This window comes from Accipiter gentilis, chromosome 8 (genome assembly GCF_929443795.1).
Source record: "Accipiter gentilis chromosome 8, bAccGen1.1, whole genome shotgun sequence".
In the NCBI taxonomy this organism is placed as follows: domain Eukaryota; kingdom Metazoa; phylum Chordata; class Aves; order Accipitriformes; family Accipitridae; genus Astur; species Astur gentilis.
Genome location: NC_064887.1, coordinates 4,697,616 through 4,717,718, shown reverse-complemented (window position 1 = coordinate 4,717,718; position 20,103 = coordinate 4,697,616). Strand labels below are relative to the sequence as shown.

The 20,103-nt window shown below is 39.4% G+C and overlaps 1 protein-coding gene across 8 annotated transcripts in view; it reads left to right on the top strand.

Moving 5' to 3' along the window:
- Nucleotides 1-20,103, top strand: part of FGGY (FGGY carbohydrate kinase domain containing) — a 327,630-nt gene that overhangs the window by 249,608 nt on the left and 57,919 nt on the right. For all 8 annotated transcript variants that reach the window (XM_049807620.1, XM_049807621.1, XM_049807619.1 and 5 more), the window contains 2 exons: nt 2,823-2,951; nt 7,877-7,980. In XM_049807620.1, the coding sequence (XP_049663577.1) occupies nt 2,823-2,951; nt 7,877-7,980 (233 nt within the window). The remainder of the gene's footprint in view (nt 1-2,822; nt 2,952-7,876; nt 7,981-20,103) is intronic.

The following is a 20,103-nucleotide window of genomic DNA, read 5'->3' as shown; positions in this document are numbered from 1 at the left end:
TTCAGTCAAGGCTCTGCCCATTCCACACCTACTTACTCACACTCGTGTGGGTGGAGAGGTAACTTCCACGATGACAGAAAGAGTGCCCATGCAGAGCCTGCTTCTTCCCTTTTACAAAGCTCTTTATGAATGTACTGTATGGGTGCAGCAGAACTTTCATTGGTTTCTAAACTGGGAGGATGAAGTAGAGGGGCAGAGTCAGGATCCTCTCCTTGCTGCACTCACTTGCTGACACCTCTTTTCTGTTCTCCCTGACTGTTGGGTGACCTAGGAGACTCCCCTTCGCAATCCCTGTCATGGGTGACTTCTGACTGCTGTCGCTTCCCAGGTTGTCAGGAAGTGCTTTCAGTCAAGGAATAATTGTTCAGGTTTACTTTGACTCCTAAGACAGACAGGGCATACTCTACTGTTAATGATTATTTTTTTTTTAAATACAAGATTATTATGTTGCATCTTTCAATCACAAGAAGCCCATCCCTGTACATTCTCACATGTTTTATGCCCACGGGGGATAGCTATGCTGCTGGTCGTTCCAATATATTACTAGTACCAAAGGATCTATAGGATCATTTTCTACTGCTGGATTATCTTTATCTCTGAAATTGTTCCCTTAGTGCTCATTAACTAGAAATAGACTAACTGAGAAGCTGGTAGGAAAAGATTTTGACTAATAGTAGCCCTGATCTCTAAAATGGAGTTTAACCACATAATAATTACACATTAAAATGTTTGACCAGTATGACTGATATAAACAAGCCAACTGTGGAACTGAGTGCCTGGGAAGAGGTTTTATTTCAGATTAATTTAATCTCATGCTGTATATACAAGATATTTGTCAGGCAACTGATTCTGAAGAAGACAATGTGGGTCTAGCTGCATGAACTCTTTTGAACTTCCTTCTATCTGCAGGGTCTTTGAATGTCAGGAGAAGCAGACAACTTTGTTTTACTAGTATTCTCCAATGTCTTAAAAAACCAGAAAGGTAATACAAAAGTTCTCTTAAAGAGAAACATGATGCTCTCCTACTTATTGGGGAAAAAAATGCAAAAGATACACCTCTTGAAAAAAGCTAGCACAATGTTTTGACTCTACACTAAGAATTAATATAATATATACATCTTTTTCCTGTGAGGAGATAGTTTAATATCATCATTTCCTTCGGTATGAGCTAAATGGTGAGGTTTGGTTACTTCCCCCAATATTTGAATATAAACCCAAAGTCAAGTGCAGAAATTTTGGCTGTACATACTTGTTTTAAATTTCCAGTATGGGATTCAGCCTAGCATTTCAGAGGTGGCGGTGTGGCTGTCAATAGAATAGGAGCTCTTGGAGAAACAAACATCGAGAAGTTGTGGGTGCTGTCTAATGACAAAGTGCTCCATCCACTGCATCCGTCAGGAAGTGGGCAGCTTCCTTAATGTGAAGAACCAACATCATTTACAGCAAAGACAAAGATCTAAGTCATATGTAAAATTGAAGACCCATTTTCCACCCATGAATTTAATATCACAACCTTCTTTTCATCTGACAGTAAGGTAGTATAACTCTATTTCTTGAAGATTATGCTCATGGGCATTAATGTATTCCTGATATTTTATGATATGCTCTTCCTCTTAATTAATCTCTATTGTAGAGGATGTTTTACTTCCTTTCTACGCTCAGAACGTGCTTTAGATGTAACATTCTCAATAGAATTGACTGTGAAAACAGGCTTGTTTAATTTTATAAAGGAGTTTTGTCAACTCTGCCCAGAAGGTTTGTTGAATTTAGTAAATGCTACAGATATGTACTAAAAGCCATGGTATTGGCAGGGAGGTATATGGGAGCTCCCACTGTGCCTTTCACTGCCTCTCACCCACCAAATCTTTAGATAAATAGGGAAGTGTGTGCAGTTCCAGGAGCTGTCAGTCCCATTGCTTCAGCTGTGGTTATACTCAGCAGCCAGAGGGGAGGCTGTCGGAGTGGGTGTCCTTAAATTCTGAAAGTTTAATGACCCTAGGTTTGTTCTAAGCTCTGAGCAGTCTCTATCGCCATGATTTAATTGTTGAAACAATCTCTTTTCGCAGGACAAAACTTAACGTGCATTGTGGTAGCAGAGACAAATGAAGATGGGACCTGCCACCAGGCTCCCTGGTGACAGGACTGAGAGGGAGGGGTTGTATTGCTTGTGTTCAGGGTGACCATAATGTTCTTCATACTTCATAAGGCCAATGAAGGCTCAAAAAGGGATTGTTTAAGTCTGTGAGGAAATACGGCTGCAATAGGAAGAATTTGCTGCTTAAGCCAGTTTCTTTTTTGGCGTTTCTGTTACTATAGCTAACCTATTCGTAGTAGAAACTGGTGGAAAGAGATGGAAATGAAAAAAAAAAACTGGCTCCTGCCTTGTGCAACAGGTGCAGTTTGTAGTTGTGAGCATGGGTTGAGCTGAATCTCGTTCATGTGCACAGAGAATGGCTGCAGGCAGCCCAGTCAGTAACTACCACAAGAACTTGGGATTTCTGCATAAGTATTTCATATCTCTTGGAAAGATTCCAAGCAGAATTTAATTGCTTGTGGTGAAATCTTTCTCTGTGGCTAGATAGGACATTGAATACTTTTGAACTTTTAAATTGCTATGGGGCAGCCTGATGTAGCATGGTTGTATTTAATATACAGGCAGATAATGAAAGATGCTTCTTAATCAGAGTTCTTTGATGCACTTTTTTCTTTTATACATACCACACTAACTTGAGGGAGAGGAAGGGAGTTTTTATAATAACATACACATTTGTTTTTCTGTTTAGTAAATTGACAGGTGTTTGGTTTTTCTTGTGTCTGCCCAGGAAACCACGTCTTGTCTCCTGGAGAGTCTGTTGGAAAAGGTCTAACGCCAGAAGCTGCGAAAGATCTCGGTCTCCCTGAAGGGATTGCAGTAGCAGCATCTCTCATTGATGCACATGCTGGAGGACTAGGTACTCAGTCATATATTTACTATTCTTGGAGGCAGGAATGTATTGAATTAATTTTAGAAAGCCACTTTTCTTACAGCCTGTTTTGTATCCAGCAATTTGCTCTGATGCTATTCTTATGAAATAGCCTAACTAAAATAAAAAATCCTCAGAGTAACTGCTAATATTGGGTATCTGTTTATAGAAAGGGGCTATCACTGTTTATTTCTTTCCAGCTGGATTTCCAAATTGTTTGTTAACTTCTGCTACTTCCACTTTGAATTCCTGAACTGAGACACCATTGTGTTGGCATGCCAGCATGCTGAGAGTTTGCATCTTCTCCTGCTCAAAACTTTGGGGACAGGCAAGAAAAATAAAAAAAACATTCTAAGGGAGAAGTCTCAGGTCTGAGGCTTGTTCGTAGTCTTCCTTCTTAGTTTTAGAAGCAATTCATGCTTTGTTTAAATAATGCAATAGAGACTTTTTCACATACATTTATGCTAGCACAATGTGGGATACATACCAAAAATGCTGCTTTTGGTCTAGGGGCTTAGAATGTGTAAATACTGTGTATCTAAACTAGCAAACAAGAGCAGAGGGAGAACTGGCCATTGCACAGCATTCCCCTTCTGTGACTTTGAACTTTTTATCCATAACTAGAGTCAGAGGCCTGATGCTTAGATTTTTTTCTTTTACGGTGCAATATTCTCATGTGCCCAGTTTCAGCTGTGTTGAAATGTATTTGGTGAGGCTCAACGGCTTCATTTTCTTACTATGCTGTTTGGCCTTATCTAAATACAGTCAATAACAAAGTGATTCAGTGTAACTTGTTCAGCAGGAAATTGAGGTTTTTTTAGTTTGATAGTTAAGAAAAAAAGTTTTACCTCAGAAAGTTTCAGTGTTACTGAAACAGTACTGTTCAATGGAAATCTGTTGCTCATCAGAGTATTTTTCTCTAGATCTACATAAAATATTAGCTGCTAAAGTACTAGGTTTTTTTCAAATATTTTGTGGTGTTTTAAATCTCATTTGTTCTTCTAGGAGTTGTGGCCTGGAACTTTTAAAATGTTTAAATCCATTTACTTTGCTTCTGATAACTGTTTCTAATGAGGTTAAGTAATCATGTAGATTGCTTTTCTTATTATCTCAGAAGGATTAGATATAGATCCAGCTGCAAAAAGGAAGACTGAGTTTTAGTGTCATAGTTGTAGATGTGTTGTGTCCCTACTATTGTGACTTACTTAAAAATCTGTTGGTGTCAATTAGTATCCTAATTGCATAAAAACGTGCTTAAAACTATGTGCCCTGGCAGTTTTGTTTTCTTGAAAAGGATGTGATAATAAGCTGACACGAAATAATGAACTTGCTGAAAAACTGGATTGTCACAGAGCACGTGAAAATGACAGTGGAGGGTCCTCATTTAATTGGCATGATTATGTGAGTACTGGATTCAGAGCACAAAAAGTTTGCCCAGTAAATTTTGTGTGCTGAAATCAGTGAATTCAATTTAAAGAAGAATAGAGAGCAACTGTCTGTTCATTTGTTACAGACTTCTGTAAAGAAACTCTAACATCAGAAATATATAGCTACTGGCATCCATCACAGTAAGACTTCAGTGGATAGAGACAGCCTGCTTATGCTAGTCCTGTTTATCAGAATATGTTTTCTCAGATGGCAACACTAGCAGACTACTGAAATCATTGCCAGGAGAAAAAAAATGTAGAGGTTGTTGTCAGAGAGGGAGAGACACATCACAGAGGGAAAAGTCAGTAATGCAGTGGGAGAACCTGCATGCTAATCACACCGTAACTGAGTAGAATCTGGGAAAAAAGGACGATTTAAGATGGAACTCATCCTTCTTGAATGTGGGAAGGGTAATAAATAGGTGGGGAAACTGGTAGAAAAGACAATAAAAAGGAAAAGATTTGCATAGTAAAAGGGACAGCAGGAGCAAAAGGAGAACTGGAGAGTGCAAATGAATGTAAAGAGAATGAATAGTGTGGCTACATCTCAAATACCAAATAGCTCTTCTTCATCCATAGCTGTTAATAACAAGAACCTTAACCTTTTTCAGGTCTAGATTAACCTACAGTGTGTAAAATACAGAGCTCAAAATCCTGAAGGAAAAACAGAAAAGCAAAAGGAGAACACAGATACTAGATAATAGAAGTGAAACTGTGTTCTGATTAAAAGATATTAAGGATGGCAATGCACTAAAGCATATTAATCTTTTAATAATGATAAAAGGGGCACAGAAGAAAAGAAAATAGAGAAGAGATATTTGAAAGTACTGGAAATAAGTAACTCTTGTAGTTGGTGTAAAACTTTTGTTTTGAAAAGGTACTGATGTGTGTTTTAGTGCTTACTCTGCTGTGATCTGTATTGAAATACTGAGGTTTACAATTTGTTTGAAGGGTATGACTTGTGTATTAGTAAGCATTAGATTAGTTTGTGGGACAGCAACATCCAGTGGGTGTCATTATTCTTATTCTTGAACACATTCTGCTGGGTTTTTTTTTTAAATACTCTGTCACAGCAGAGTAACGAAAAGGGCTCTTTCGTATCCTGCAGGCTAAACCAATATGACATGATGGACATCTTGTTTTCAGTGTTAATAAAATTTGATGCACTGTTCAGATCTGCTTTTGGCTGGATATAAAGTATGTTTTTGCTGGACAGCTTCCTGAAGTTTATGTACGGTTCAAAATTTTGAGTAAGATAAGGTAAATATAAAGAACTGTGTAATACGTATGTCTGTGGAGGCCTTCTATGATTCCTGAATCAGTCCATCTGATACCTATTATGGAAAAGTAAAAATCTAAAAGCTGAGTAGTTATGTCTTACATTTGGACCTACTGTACCAATTTAAAAGAACCTACAGATAAAAATGTGAGTATGGGAGGCCAGTCTTTTGGGACTGGCCTCATAAAAAGAATGTTTACATTGCACCTTTTAAAAAGACATTGGCATTGTTTCAGCAAAAGTAGATAATTTATTGTACAGTATCTAAAATACTGTGTCACTGTTGAAGAGATCCAAAAGTACTCACACTAAGGATTGCCTGCTTTTCTAAAATCTCGCCTGCAGTTTGTGTGGTGTACAGACTCCTTGTTCTCAGTCTGTCCCAACTAAGATGAAGGTGAAAGTGACTTATAACAGCAATTAAATTATTTTTAGCATATAACATATCTAAGCTTTCATAATTATGAGAATGTTCCACACTTATTTGCTGTCTGACTTCAAGTAATCACTAATAGGAAGACTCTAGCAACTCTAAACACTAGTAAAGCCACTGACAAAATCCCACTGATTTCAAAAAGGCCCAGAATGTGTATTTTGCAGAATGCATGTTTTCTTGGTGATTAAAAAAAAATATATATCTAAACATGAAGCTCTTGTATTTTCATAAACAATACAAAATTTATTTGCGACATATGCTGACAATTCAGTTCAATAGATTTCCCTCTGAAGTGTAAACAATATTTTTAGCTCCTTTAAGAAATTCTAATAGTGTTGCCTAGTACAGGAAATTGCCTTTTAGAGAACCCTATCCAAAATTCTTAATATGAACTCATGCATGTCTGTGTTTGAGCAGTGAAAAATACAGCATAAGAGGTAGAAGCCATACTTGCAGCTTTCTTTTGTTCCTTACAAATAAACTCTGTGTGTGTCAGCTATGCTATACGTGGTTATAAGCCAGGTAGGGTAAAGGGACGTAAGGGCAGATTTTTAAAGACTGTACAGTTTTAGACCTTAATTTTCTGATTATTTAGGTAACTTCCAACAATGATAATACCATGATAACCATGGCAACCACGATAAGACAAACCTCAACAGACCGATTTAATAACAGAATCTTGCAGTGGTGACCTAAACAAGAAGGTGTTAATGAAATGTCACATACTAACCAGCCAATTACACTTGGCATCTTTCACAGTGTCCAGCAAATGCTTTCATATTCCTTCTACAGTGAGGAGAAAGCTTTATTTTTTTTTAGCAGGATTGGCAAACTGGTCACCAGACTGTGCATTGCAGATGCGCAGTCTGGTGACCAGTTTGCCAGTTGAAAGGTAATGCTCAAGAAAAAAAAAAGACCAACAGAAGAATATTACTTGTTGGGCTGCTGCATTTTGCTGGGTGCAGCACAATGTGGTGCAAGAGTGCAGCCTAGGAGAGGAGGAGGAGAGGGCAGGATTTCCACTTTAGCCTCCCGTTACGTGAATTAAGCAGGACATAATGCATGCTGAAGCTTGGCTGTAGGTCTGCCCCATTCTGTAAGCAAGCTCCTGGCTCCTCTCTGGCATCTCCTGGGTATACGTTTCTGCTGCAGGCTGAGTGCTTGCTGAGTTTGTCCTCCGTCCTGTCCTGTCCTGTCCTGTCCTGCACGCAGAAGCTCCTAAGAGCCAAGCATAGTTCCTCTAAGGGAAGCAGTAATCTCTCTTCCTTTAGATGGTTCTGCCTGACATGGACAGAAGAGCAGCAGCAGTCAAGACAACAAAACTGGCAGCCTTCCAGTCTCCTGCCAAGTTACCCCTTTCTCCAACTCATCCCCTGACAAAACACATCATACTGTATATGCATGATAAACCATGAACAAATAAACATATCTGCAGTCTACTGTACTGCCTTTCACAACAGGGCAGTCTTTTAGTCTGCATGTTAGTGTACTACCTAAGAGAATATAAGTCAGGTTATAGTCAAAACAACATTTAAAAATTATGATGATAAACATGAACATAGAAGAAATCATCTTGTGTCCTCACGTATCTGGAATAAAAATACATTTTTATCTGATCTGATAAAATAACTTTGCTTATTGACTCAGTTGACTTTTTTGTTTTGTGGCAGTGGTCTGAGATACTTGGCAATTATTTGTGTGCAGAAAAGCTGTGTTTTGTGAGGGTTGGCTTGCTCTTCTTTAAAATAGAATTTTAATTTTATTTTAATAGGAGTAATTGGAGCAGATGTGAAAGGACATAACCTGCCATGTGAGAACCAGCCAATTACAGCCCGAGTTGCTATGATCTGTGGAACATCTTCATGCCACATGGGGGTAGGTTGTATGCATAGTCCTAATTTGTACAGAATATACTAACTAATGTTTTTGAAGGGAAAAATGACCTTTGTCCTTCTCACCCTTTTCTTTTTCCTTGAATTTTTTCTGGTAACTCTTATCTTTACCTTTGGATATTAATTATATATTACCATGCATTTGCTATCAAGCAAGAACTTTAATAGTAGTAGAAATCAATACTGAAAAATGACATGGTAAGTAAAAACCATGATGCTAGAGTGGCTTAAAGAGCAGCCTGAAATCTGAGCCAAAGACTCTGAGCTTGAGTTATCCGTGACAAGCTTGTCACTAATGTGTTATAGAATAGTGTCTTTGGAGGAGTGCATGTCTTCAGTCACAGCCCTTCTCCCCCACCTCTTCACTTAATCAATATAAATCCTTCTACCTCTGAAAGTTGCCATGATGTATAGAATTATGATACATATCATGACTAAAAAGAAAGAAACCCCCCAATAAGCAATTTTCACTTTGCTAATTTTTCTCAGTGAATTAATACAAAAGCTTTTTCTGAGATTGCAATTAAAATTTAGTGTCTGCTTTTGAAATTTATACCTTTTTAAAATGTATGAGTCTGAAAGCATTCCATTTAGATAAGTACCCTTTTCTGCCACATTTTTTATTTAAAACTCATTTTGGTCTTAAATTTAGACTGATTATAACTTGGATTTTTCCAAAATGAGCAAATGGCAATGGGAGTGCTAGAGGTTTTTAGAGAGGACTGACATGCTTCATGGAGAGTGATCTCCAGTAGAGTAAAAGAAAGGAGGCTGATAATAAAATGTCAGGCTTAACAGTAAGTTAAGTTGTCTTTGTAGTAACAGCATGAATACATGGTGATCTTGAGCATGAATAAATGGTGATCTTGTCACATGGATTGTAGTTCAGCAAAGCATTTTAGCACATGATTGAATTTAAAGATGTGAATAATCCTAGTATTGTGAAGCACAGCATTTAACGAAAGCTTAAATGCTGTAGACCAGTTGGAATAGATTTGAATTCCTCCCTACACAAGAGTTTCAAACCTCCAACTCCACCACTCTTAGCTTACTCTGTTTCTGAAAAATTACATTGGTATCTCTTTTTCTGTGACAGGGCAGGTAGGGCATCCTGCAAATACCAGTGCTAGGGGAAGAAGACACCTTTCGAGCTTGCCACTACTTTTATTATTTCCAGGTTTTTGATGGAGGTTTCTGCCCTTTCAGAAGCAGCTGTTTGTGTGAACTCTTCCTAACCCATTTCATTTAGCTGAGTTAGTTGAAATTGTTAAAATGAGTTGGGTTAATAGAGACATAATACTGGACTGAAATGAGCTGAGGAGCTCGCAGACAGTTTCCCCAGAAGGTCTAAGGGCAATGTTGAGCAGCTGGAAATGGGCCAGCTGGCTCTAACTTATTCCTTTAATATAACTAGCCCTGGAGAAGGACATGTGTGTGGTTATTTATTAATTTTTAATATATGTATATTGGTAAGTTATAACATAGACCCAACTCACAGCTATAGTTTGTTTTGCTTCCCAAACTAGAGCATGGCACATCAGTATACACTTTCACAGCACTTTTTGTGTGCATACTTCACAACCATGAGAGATATGGCTCCATTAAATATGCTAATGTAACAAAAGTGACATGATAAAGTCCATGTTGATGTTAATCAATGTTCTGTTCTGTCATTAAAGCAACCCCAAAGTCATACAGAGACTGTACACCGTAGACAAGGTAGAACCTTTTAAGGCTCTTTTAATCGCTTGAGTGCAAACTCGGGAATAGATACTTGCGTAGGTTTTGGCTAGATTTTTATTTAAATGTAACTACTCAGCATTTTATAATCATTTCCTTAACTGCCTTCCTTCACTCGTCTGCTCAGAGGTATAACAATCTCTAGCCAGCAGACAATAAGCAAATTCTAAATTTCTCTGGATTTAATCTGTGAAAGGCCTTTGGTTTACTGTTCTTTTATCTATTACCTGCATAGACTGTATGAAGTGAATGCAGAGCACACAGAGCAGTTGTATTTGTGTTTTAATGAGACCTATATGCAGCTGCATTTGGCTGAAATTAGCTGTTCCTTTTTTTAATTAGGGCTATAAAATGAAAGTATATTATACTTGTGTTTTGATAGAAATATATATTTTCTCTCTCCGTGTGCACCAAGGGACCCTCAGGGCTACAGAGATTAATCATCGAGTTTAATTTAATGCAGTGGGAGAGAGACCTGTGTGGTCAGGCGGGCATTAAAAAGTGCCTTTGATCTGCCTCAGGTGCACTGAGCCCCAGTGAGCCAGCAACAATAATACCTTTGTGAGATGATCAGAGACGAGAGAGGGAGAAAATGGCCTGTGTGGAAACTCAAGGCCGTCCTTTGTTGTGGTTCTGGCAAACGAAAGAGCCAACTGTCAGGAGAAATTCAGAAAACAGAAAGCAGGGTGAAAGTATGGTTGGATTTCTTTCAAGGGATCGTAACAGGAAACTGTTCGGATCATCTGCTCTGCCTTTCTTCCCCCCTCCCTTCCTCCTTTTTTGGTGAGGGCAGGGGTACTATTGGTGTATGTGTGTCGGTACAGTATTTCCATTTTCTAGACCAAATACTCCATGAGTCACAGAAGCAGGTATTGCTTGAACACAGCATTTACTTTAAGAGAAACTACTCCATGACCCAGTTTTCATTACCTCAAGGACTCTAGAGATCTTGAACAAAAGACTTTGCTAATCATGCCTTTGATATTTTAGAAAGTACAAATGTGGAACCTAATTTTACTCATGGCTATAATAGTTTAATTTGTGGTAGAACTACCATTTTTAAGTGAGGATACACTTTTGGAATGAACCACTGACAGTTTGGGGTAATCAGACACACACAAAGCATTTTGTGTTTCTGTTGAGATACTTGAATAGCTCATGAAAGAAGTGAAAAGCATGTTGTAATTAGGTTACTGATCCAAGTCCAGGTCTGAGTTGGTAGTTGCTGAAAGTCACTGCCACCTCAGGGCTCATCCATTATCCATGAGGAAAAAGAAAAGAAAAGATGGTTTTCTGAATATTTTTGGACAGTTATTCATTTTACATGATTCTCTGCTGCCTCCTTTGCCCTAGCAAAAGTCATCGGCAGAATTTGCATTTGTAATGGAAAATAAGCTGTCCTTTTATTTGTGAAGGGCTGTCTCTTGGTTTAGGGCTGGGATTCATTTGCTGTAGCTTTGATCCGGCTGTGCATCGTAGGTATTCCTTTCAAGTGACGGATCCTCAGTGGCTGACTTTTCTGAGTGGGCTGCTGCATGTCATCGTGCTTTGCAGACAGGGTCTCTAAGCTCCAGCACCCACATTTAGTTTTGGAACTTTTAGGAGACTTTCCTTGTGTAGCCATGGCGACTACACAAAATGTGTGAGTAGTTTTTCACAGTAAAATAGCAGCAGGTTTGAGGCATTGAAATAGGAGCTTGCATGTTATTCTTGACTAGTAGTTTGCAAGGGTCTAACAGACATGCCCTAACTTCTGGGAATAAGGTAATCGGTTTCCCTAAAAGCTTGTCTTCCTGCCACTGTCTTAGGGGTTTTATGGGATATTTTAAAGGTTTCAAAAATCCTTTTTTTTTTTATGTGATCAGAGGGATTTCAGGTACAGATATCTGTATTATCTTGTCCCAGTCCTGAACACAAGCATGCTTGCCATTTTGTAGGTGTGTAAAACCACCACGAATTGAGTTAACTCACAGGTGCCAGATAGCAAACAGCAAAACAGTAATATGAACGACCAGTGTGATAGGGTACTTGTACACAGAAATTTCCTAGTATTCCTTAGAGCAAGTGATCTAGCAGTACTGCTCCGTCTTTCTGGAAGATAAATCTTGCAGTTTCCCATACCTGGTATCGGCATATCACTCTTCTTGTGAGGTTTTTGTCAAAGAGACTACAGGTTTGAGTAAACTTATGTGACACCTAACAGAGTGGATCTGGGTTTTGGTAACCAGAGTTTGTGAAAGGAATTTGAAGTAATTTAAAAAGGTAAGCAGAAATAAATGGTAGTTCTGGAGTGGGAAAACTGAGAGTGCTGAGGGTTACAGGCAGGAGGGGTGTGAATTTGCTGGCATTTTGAGTCCCAAATATACAAGGTTTGTGTTCCTTCCTATTCAGAGTCTTAGATACGTTTTTCTGTCTTCTTTTGGTGATGTGGTCTGTGTGCTTCCTTAGCCATTCTTTCTTCTTTATCAGGTCTCTGTACTCTGAAATTCTTTTAGGGGATTATCAGGGAACCTTTTCAGGTTTAGATGGAGTCTCTTCCTTTGCATCTGTTTTTGTTACTACTCTGACTCTTGTCATTGGGAACTGACTCACCTGGCTTGGTGCGCAATTCTTTTTTCCCTGGGTGATAATGTGTATGTGGTTTGAAGCTTGTCATTTAGTCATTTCTTAAATTGGAGAGGCACAAGTAATTTATATCTTGTATCTTTTCAGATTTACTACATGATCTAAAAGATAGAGCTCGAGCAATGACACGAACAGCAAAATGGGCAGATCATTTTGCTCTCCCAGTGTTTACTATGGATTATTTCAGGAAGAATATCCCATACTCTCTTTTACCAAGCCTGACTAGTCTTTGCCTGTTTTCTGCTAAAGGAACTTCAGCCCAATTTGATTATTCTAAATTTGTTCATTTGATTCTCGTGATGACTGGCAAACACAATAGAGCTTCTTTGCTCTACAATATCCGCCCAAGCTGCCAGCTTTGTTCACACAAATAGAGTGTAAAGCACGTTTCCACCCCCAAAGCATGCACAGTACGTGTCCTTTGCAGTACATCCTGGAGTGGAGACTGCAGAGACATGCTGGCTCAAAGTGTTCTCATAGCCTGATCTCTGTAATCTCAGTGGGAGCCAGACCAGCAAGTGGATTCAGTATATTTTGGCTCTGATACGAGAGTCTCCTCTTCAGAACATGCCACGTTGTTAAAGCAGCAGAGTTCTGAGTAATTACCACATAGGGACTCCTCAGCTGCTTGAAATCATCTGTGATCAGGGGAAAACTTGCAGGGACTAAATAGGCTGGTACTTGCTTTGCCAGCTATATTTAATCTAGTGGGATGGCACTAAGCAATGTGTTTCGGTAGAGCGAGTCGGAGGACTGCGTGCAGCACTTCAGCCTCGCGCTCTTCAGTCACTGCTGCACATGCAGCCCTGACGTGAAACGTGCAGTCTCCGAGGGGACAGGGCCAGAAGCCCAGGGCAACGTGTCCGAGTGCCAACTGGCTGTGACCCAGGGTTTAGCAAAGGCAGCAATTTGTCCTTCTCCTGACCAGGGGAAAGGGGCTGGGTTTCGGAGGGTCAGGCGAGTGGGGAGAAAGGGGAGGAATGCAATAGGAAAAAAAAAAAATAAAGGCAAAACTACTGAAGCTAGGGCAGCCTGGACACGTTTTTGAAATGTTCTGTGAGAGCTTTATGAAATTGATAAGCGCCTGCCCTCTTGGTTTTTTAATATTCCGCTCTTCTGTAAGGCCTGTTCTGCACATGAGTCACAGAGGTAGTGTCTTTCAAATGGGAGAAATAAATTACTATCGCAGGAACCTCTCCCTTGCTCTGTCCTCATTCAGCTCAGTTCTGCCGGCTTATATATTGAATTTGGCAGCAGTCACAGTGCTGACTTCCCAGCTAATGAAGATGTTTTACATTTGGGGAGGGCTGCATGAAATGAAAACCACATTTACTTCACGACTGTTGTTACAGGTTGCCCGTCCTTAGTGTATACAGATTTAGCCTTCCGAGGAAAAGGTCACAGAGCCTATTTAGGTGCCTTTTCAGCCTGTGGCCTTGGAAGGGTTATGTAGCCATAAAATTGCCGCCGCCTTCTACTTGTCCCTCAAAGAAGTCCTCCACGCCCTTTTTTAGTGAGACTGTCTCATTCTATGTTCTAGCATCCTTGGTTTGAAAAAGAAACAAACGAAACTGTAATATCCCCTTTGCTGGCATTAATTTGACATTGTATGCTTTGCTTGCTTTGTTTTGTTTTTAAAAGGCGAGAAGTAAAATATTTCTGCTAGCAGGGTATATAAAAGATTGTTGCTTTTCTGACCTCCTTATTATATTAATAAAAGCTAGGAAGACTTCAGTAGTGGTGGGAGATCATGTGCAGGCAGCCTCCAAAAGCCAAAGCACTTACTTGCAGAACTAGTAAACCACAAAGCTTAAGATCTTGAAATGTAAATAGGAAGTTGGAGAGTTTACTTTAGAGCCAGCAGTGGTGAGTCTGTATAATGTTTATTTCTGCTTGCCTCCCAGCCTTTCCTAAAGCTTGGCAGAGATGAAAGGGAGGCTTTCTTGGTAAATGAGTTATTAGAAGTTTCTGTTATGAGCAAGATTCCTTTGTTCCTGGCCTGACATAATTCAAAGCTCAAGGTATGCCTTGGTGACTGGGAGAATAGGACATTCCTGTTTAGTGTATGCCTGTCAGAGACATCCAAGTTTTGCACACCATCGCTTTGCTGGTAATCAACCTGTTCAGGGTAATGTAGCTGAAAGCAATACAATCTCTGTTGCACATAAACTAGATAATGCTTAGTAACGTGTCCAGAAAACGGTGCAGTCAACTCTCCTTCCCTTTTGGGGACAGATCATTTGAGTTCAAAGACTCAAAGTATAGATGTGGACAGAGTGAATGCTTTGAAAAATATTCTACTTGGAGACTATAGGCTGATATTCTAGTGATGTCTCACTGACATCAGTGAAAACACTTGCTTAGAAAATACCCACTGCGGTTAACTGCAAACTACCCTGTGTGACACAGAGCCATGTATTAGGGTGTTGGATTTATAATACTAAGTCTTTCTGCAGTGTCTTCTCTTTGGTGGTATTGGGGTTCTTTTAAACAGTGAATGAATGGGGTAGGAGAGTAGGAACTGTTATTCCAGTTTTATTAGGTGGGAGACTGAGGCACTTCATAGTTTAGTAAGTTTTTAATTGTTATGTCTTTACTTTCACAAACTCCACCTAGCCAGTGCTTTGGGAGTGTGTGACATCCGAGTTGGAAATTTTGCGTTGTATGATGCAAAGTTCTTCCGTGTTCTCAAATGATAGCATTTACACACTACAGGCAGTAGTATATTGCGCTATATGATAAAAGGTGTGTAAACCAGAGATCTGTTTTCTTCCTTCCTTGGATTTTCTCTTCTGTTTGGTGTAAGCACAATGGATATAAAGACTTATGTTGGGCTTCTTCCCGGTCTGACTGCTAATAGGGCTCCTTTCCTGTTCCTCGCTCCTTTCCCTACGTTTTGCCTTAAAAAGAGTGAGCAAGAGAGACCGAGCTTCTTATGTACTTATGTTGACACTAGTAAGATTTATCTGGTCTGGCTGCCGGAAATACTGGGCTGCCTGATTTGGGCCTCTCTACTTAAAGCAGTGTGGGATTGAAGGTTACCTGTTAGCAGGTCTTGCACCTTTATTTCCTAACTATAACAGTTGTATATTTTTATAGGGTTTGGGGGATTTTGTTTCTTCTGTTGTAGGAAGGGGATTGTATTCCGTATTCTGTAGCTAGGAAAGTTATAAAATTGTCTTCCTTCATTGATGTTCCGATAGCATAGCATCAGACCATTGTAGGGGACAGGGTAAAGCAACTTAATTTTGATTCATTCTTTATGTATCATTATTCTTGGTTTTGTTCATGGAAGTCCAGCAGCAGCAGGGGCTCTTTGTTATAACAGAAGACTTTTATCTTTCTTCTTCTGTATTCTTCGAAGTGATGATATCAGATTTGACAGGTACAACACTCTCATCAATGCTGCAAACTAACCAATTCTGATTGCTCCTCTCTAGACCCAGAAGAATGTATTAGCCTGAAGCCCACAGTCTTGAGCAAACCCGAGTGTCTTCCTGGAGTGTTCTGTTCTGAGGAGAGCTGGATAGGGGATTTCTCCCAGATCACAAGCATATTTATGTATAATGAATATCCTTTCCAGATCCCTTGTTTATCTTGGTTTTGTGAGAAGGCATGAATTTATTAAACAGCCTGCTTATTCTACGTGTCTAGATCTCATGGTAAACAAAAAGGACTTCTTTGTGTGCTCCTTTTCTTACAAGAACTTAACTGAACTGTAAAAGAATAACTAAAATACAAATGAAATGAGATATGATGAGGGATGTCCTTGGTCATCAGTTAGGTTGTCTCCGGGCCCTGAAATAATTAAGTAGCATTTTCAAGGGAATACAATAATTGTATGAAAAACAACTTAATAGTTTTCTGGTTTAAAATTTTGGAATTAGCCATACTTGCAATGAGTAGTGTGGAATTTGGGGTCAAAATCCCCAATTTTGTTTAGTGTTGCTGGTTTGCTGTATGATTCTGTCAGATTGTTACCTTTCCTTAGTTTACCCACTTGCAATATGAGCATAAAACTGAAGCTGTGCAGACAGAGATCTTTCTAATGAAAGGTGTGATATGCGAGTGCTGGGTATTAAGGAATCCATGGTCCAGGGTGGTATAGATGCAAGGGTATTTCAAAGTATCTTTTTACTTTTCTTAACAGCAACAGATCCCCCAGTCAGGCAAACTTCATCAGTATTTGGGCAGTAGGCCTCTTACTAAGGTTTTTTTCCTCTATTTTCAATTTTATTCAGCCTGTCATGAATCGGTAGTTCTTCATCTAAGTTTCCTCTTGTTGCTCCAGCTGTGGGTGGGGAAAGATCTTAGATGGGGCAAGTTTTATTAGGGAGAAAGTAAATCTCTTCTCATATAATCATTCTGGAAGCAAAATGAGGAGAGGCATTAGCTGCTGCTTTTTCCCCCAGCGTCAGCCGGGAATCACAGTTTATGCTGAGTTCATTGTTTATAACTGTGGGTGAAGGCCTGAGGTCCTCTCTGTGTTTACTCTGTCCTTGGGAGTTTGTCTCAGTAAGTAAGGGCTGAATAAACACCAAGTAAGGTTCTCAGGATTTACCCATTTAGTTATTCAAATGTTTAAAAATATGTTTACAATAGTGTGTGATAGCATATCCCATATAATGTAAATCTGCTTCCAGTAACTCAGGGGTATTGCAGAAAATTTATTTTACCTGCAAAGATGATACTATTGTTGGTAGTGGCTTTCACTAATACAGAAGGAATACTTACCTAATGGTGAAAAAGGAAAACAAATCTCTAAAATGAACTGGTTTATGCAATAAATAAATAAGGAAGACCTTAAGGTATGTGGGAAGGGCATCCAGACTAGATAAATACACCAGACCTCATTTGAAAGGATTTTGGTTTCCCTTGATATTTCCCATTGGTTGCAGTAAGAGCTGCAGGTTTTGAAGAATAATTCTCCCCCATAAAAAATAAGGTTAGGAATAATACCTACATGCAAAACCCCCTTGAGTTTCCTGTTCAAATGTCACATCTGAGCTTTCTTTCCCACCCTTGCCTTGGAATTTCTGTCACATCAGCTACTAAGCTCCAAGTTCTTCAGGACTGTCAACATGTGATAACAATGAGTTGACTGGATTGGGGTTATCAAGACTTGGACTACTTAGCATGCATATTATATATAACTATGAAAATACTTCTCAAGAGAAGACAAGGATCTTATGATATAATCTCCAGGAAGGGGTATGAGACAGGATAGCTCACATCTTCCTACAGTTCACAATTCTGCCATCAGCAATTTGGGAAAAGGTCAGTGCTAGAAACCTCTTATGGAGACCCTCTGTTTCTGTGCTGGCCCAGCTGTCACACTGCTGTCTTCTAGCCACAGTGACAAGGACTGGGCCTGCCTTGGACTACACAGGTTGGGAGGCTTGGTGGGATTTTCCTAAATAGCATTTGGAGGTGGAGTTGTTTTTGTATCTGGTGAGTGAGGTGCATCCACCAGTATTTGTGACACAGCTGTTCCATGTGCACAGTTCCTAACCTTTCAGGTTGCGATGAGGTCTCACTAGTCTCCTAAAATAAGAGTGCTGCAAGTGGTTTCTGAGGCATCTTTGTTTAGGAACCAGAACTGAAGTTGAAGGTTGTGAGCTAAAGGAATAATTCTAAGACACTTAAAAAACTCCAATGTTCTTGTAAAAGATCTATACTGATTTACAAGTCAGCATTATAATATGTTTCTTTTCTAATGCACAAATGGAGCTTTTTACTGAGAGATTGCTAACTTTCATGAAAAATGTGTTTTGTTTGCAATCTCAGACCATCACTTTTGAAGACTAAGTTTCTTGTGTTGGTTGGAAGTAATAACAGAAATTTGCTTGAACCTCAACTCACTGGGGAGGACATTCTGGGGAAGAATTATTTTATGTTTACCCTCTTCCTATGCTCTTCCCTAAGCCATCTGTTACTGGCCACGGTGAACAACAGGTTAGCAGGCTGTATGGATCTTTGGTTTGACTTTTTGCCTTTTTCTTTTCTTTTCTTTTTTTTTAAACGTTGAGAAGAGTTAGTTCATATTGTGACGAGCTTTGAGGAATTTAATTTAGCATAGCAGCAAATTGTAATGTTATAAAGTGCATATTTAAAATGGGCTGCAGTTAGCTGTCTGTGCTGAAAGATTTATAATCTTCACATAAACTGGCATTTTGTGACAGTGAGTATCTATCATTGGAAGAGAAGTAAAAATAAATGGGTGGTATAAATTGTTTGAGGCCCTATATCCCCAGTGAGCTATTGTTATGAGAGGCACAGAAGTAACTGCTGTGAGTCATGGAGCAGCATTGCTTTAGAAGGGTACATAATAGCATTTCAGCAGAGGACACAGCAGAAGCTATGGTGTAACCAGACAACCTTTCAGTCCATTTATCAAAACACTTGTAGTTCCCGTTTCAAGGAAGGCGACACAGTAAATATGAGCAAAAAAAGAAAGGTTAATCTGTATATCTGTATCCAGACATTTCGCTAAATAAAACAATAAAATAAATCAATGCAGAACCGCTCATGCTTAAGTGCTTAGCAAAAAGCTTCTGAATCCATCACAAATGCGGGTGCTTTTTTTCTGTTTTGGATCTTGAAAACAATTTAACAGATTAAAGGTCTTTTTTTGCCAATTTATGTAAAGAGACCTTGACCTTTGGGAATACAAAGAGAAGGATTATATGCTACTATGTGCCTGTTGTATACTTTCCCAAGCCGAAACATAAAATATGCTTAGTGTTAATGGATACTGATAAAAGGCAGAAGTAAATATATGTGAACGCTCAAGCTTGGAACCGTCAAAATTCATCTAGTTTAAAGGTTTTGTTTCAAAGCTGAGCATTCGGTCAGGGTCCCTGATAAGGCATTTGAAGTTCTTGCATCTCTGATTTAGGCAGATGGAAATGGTGGACACTGAATGCGTCTGGAATGATTACCCATTAATTACTTCTTACTTAACTTCTTCCAGGGCTGAAACTCTCAAGTTGTCCCAGGCTTAGTTCCAAGTTTGCTTCCTGGAATAAACACAGGAGGTTAACCTCACACCCGAGGAATAAAAACTTACAGGGGTGCAAATTTTCTGTTGAGGACACTGGTATTGTTTTTCTGTGTGTGGGGAGAGCAAACCCAGGGACAGTTCTAGAGGCGGATGCTGTGCTTAGACTTCTGTCTGCTCCCGTTGTGATCTTCTGGAGACCTATCTCATATATGACTCTGAATGACCTAACTCAATCTGAAACTACTCTCTAGACCCTCCTGCCTTCTCCTTGTACTGATACAGAAGCTGTTTGATCTACTTGCTCCAGCCCCTCTCTGGGGATGGTTCTCAGTTCTTGGGTCCGGTGTCTCAACCGTCTTCCAGTTCCTCATAAAACTCTTCTTTCTACAGAGAAAACAGCGTCATTCTTCTACAAAGGAAATGAGTACATCTACCCCTCTAACACCTTTTAGTTTATGATATCTTTTTAGAAGATCATCTGTTGGATCACAAGCAGCAGCCCCAGCCCATTGGTCTCAGGAGTACTTCTCTACCATCTCCATCTTTTTGCCTGTTGCTCAATTTGAATGATAGATCTTACTGCTCAGATTTTCTATTCGTTGGTTTCAGTTTTACCTGAACAGTGTTCAGGACTTGCCTCTTTATAACAGGAGTCTCGGGATCCAACTTCCAAGATGGTAGAGCTGCCTAACCCCAAGCTGCCATTCTCTTCCATCACGTGTGATGTTAGTGAACCAG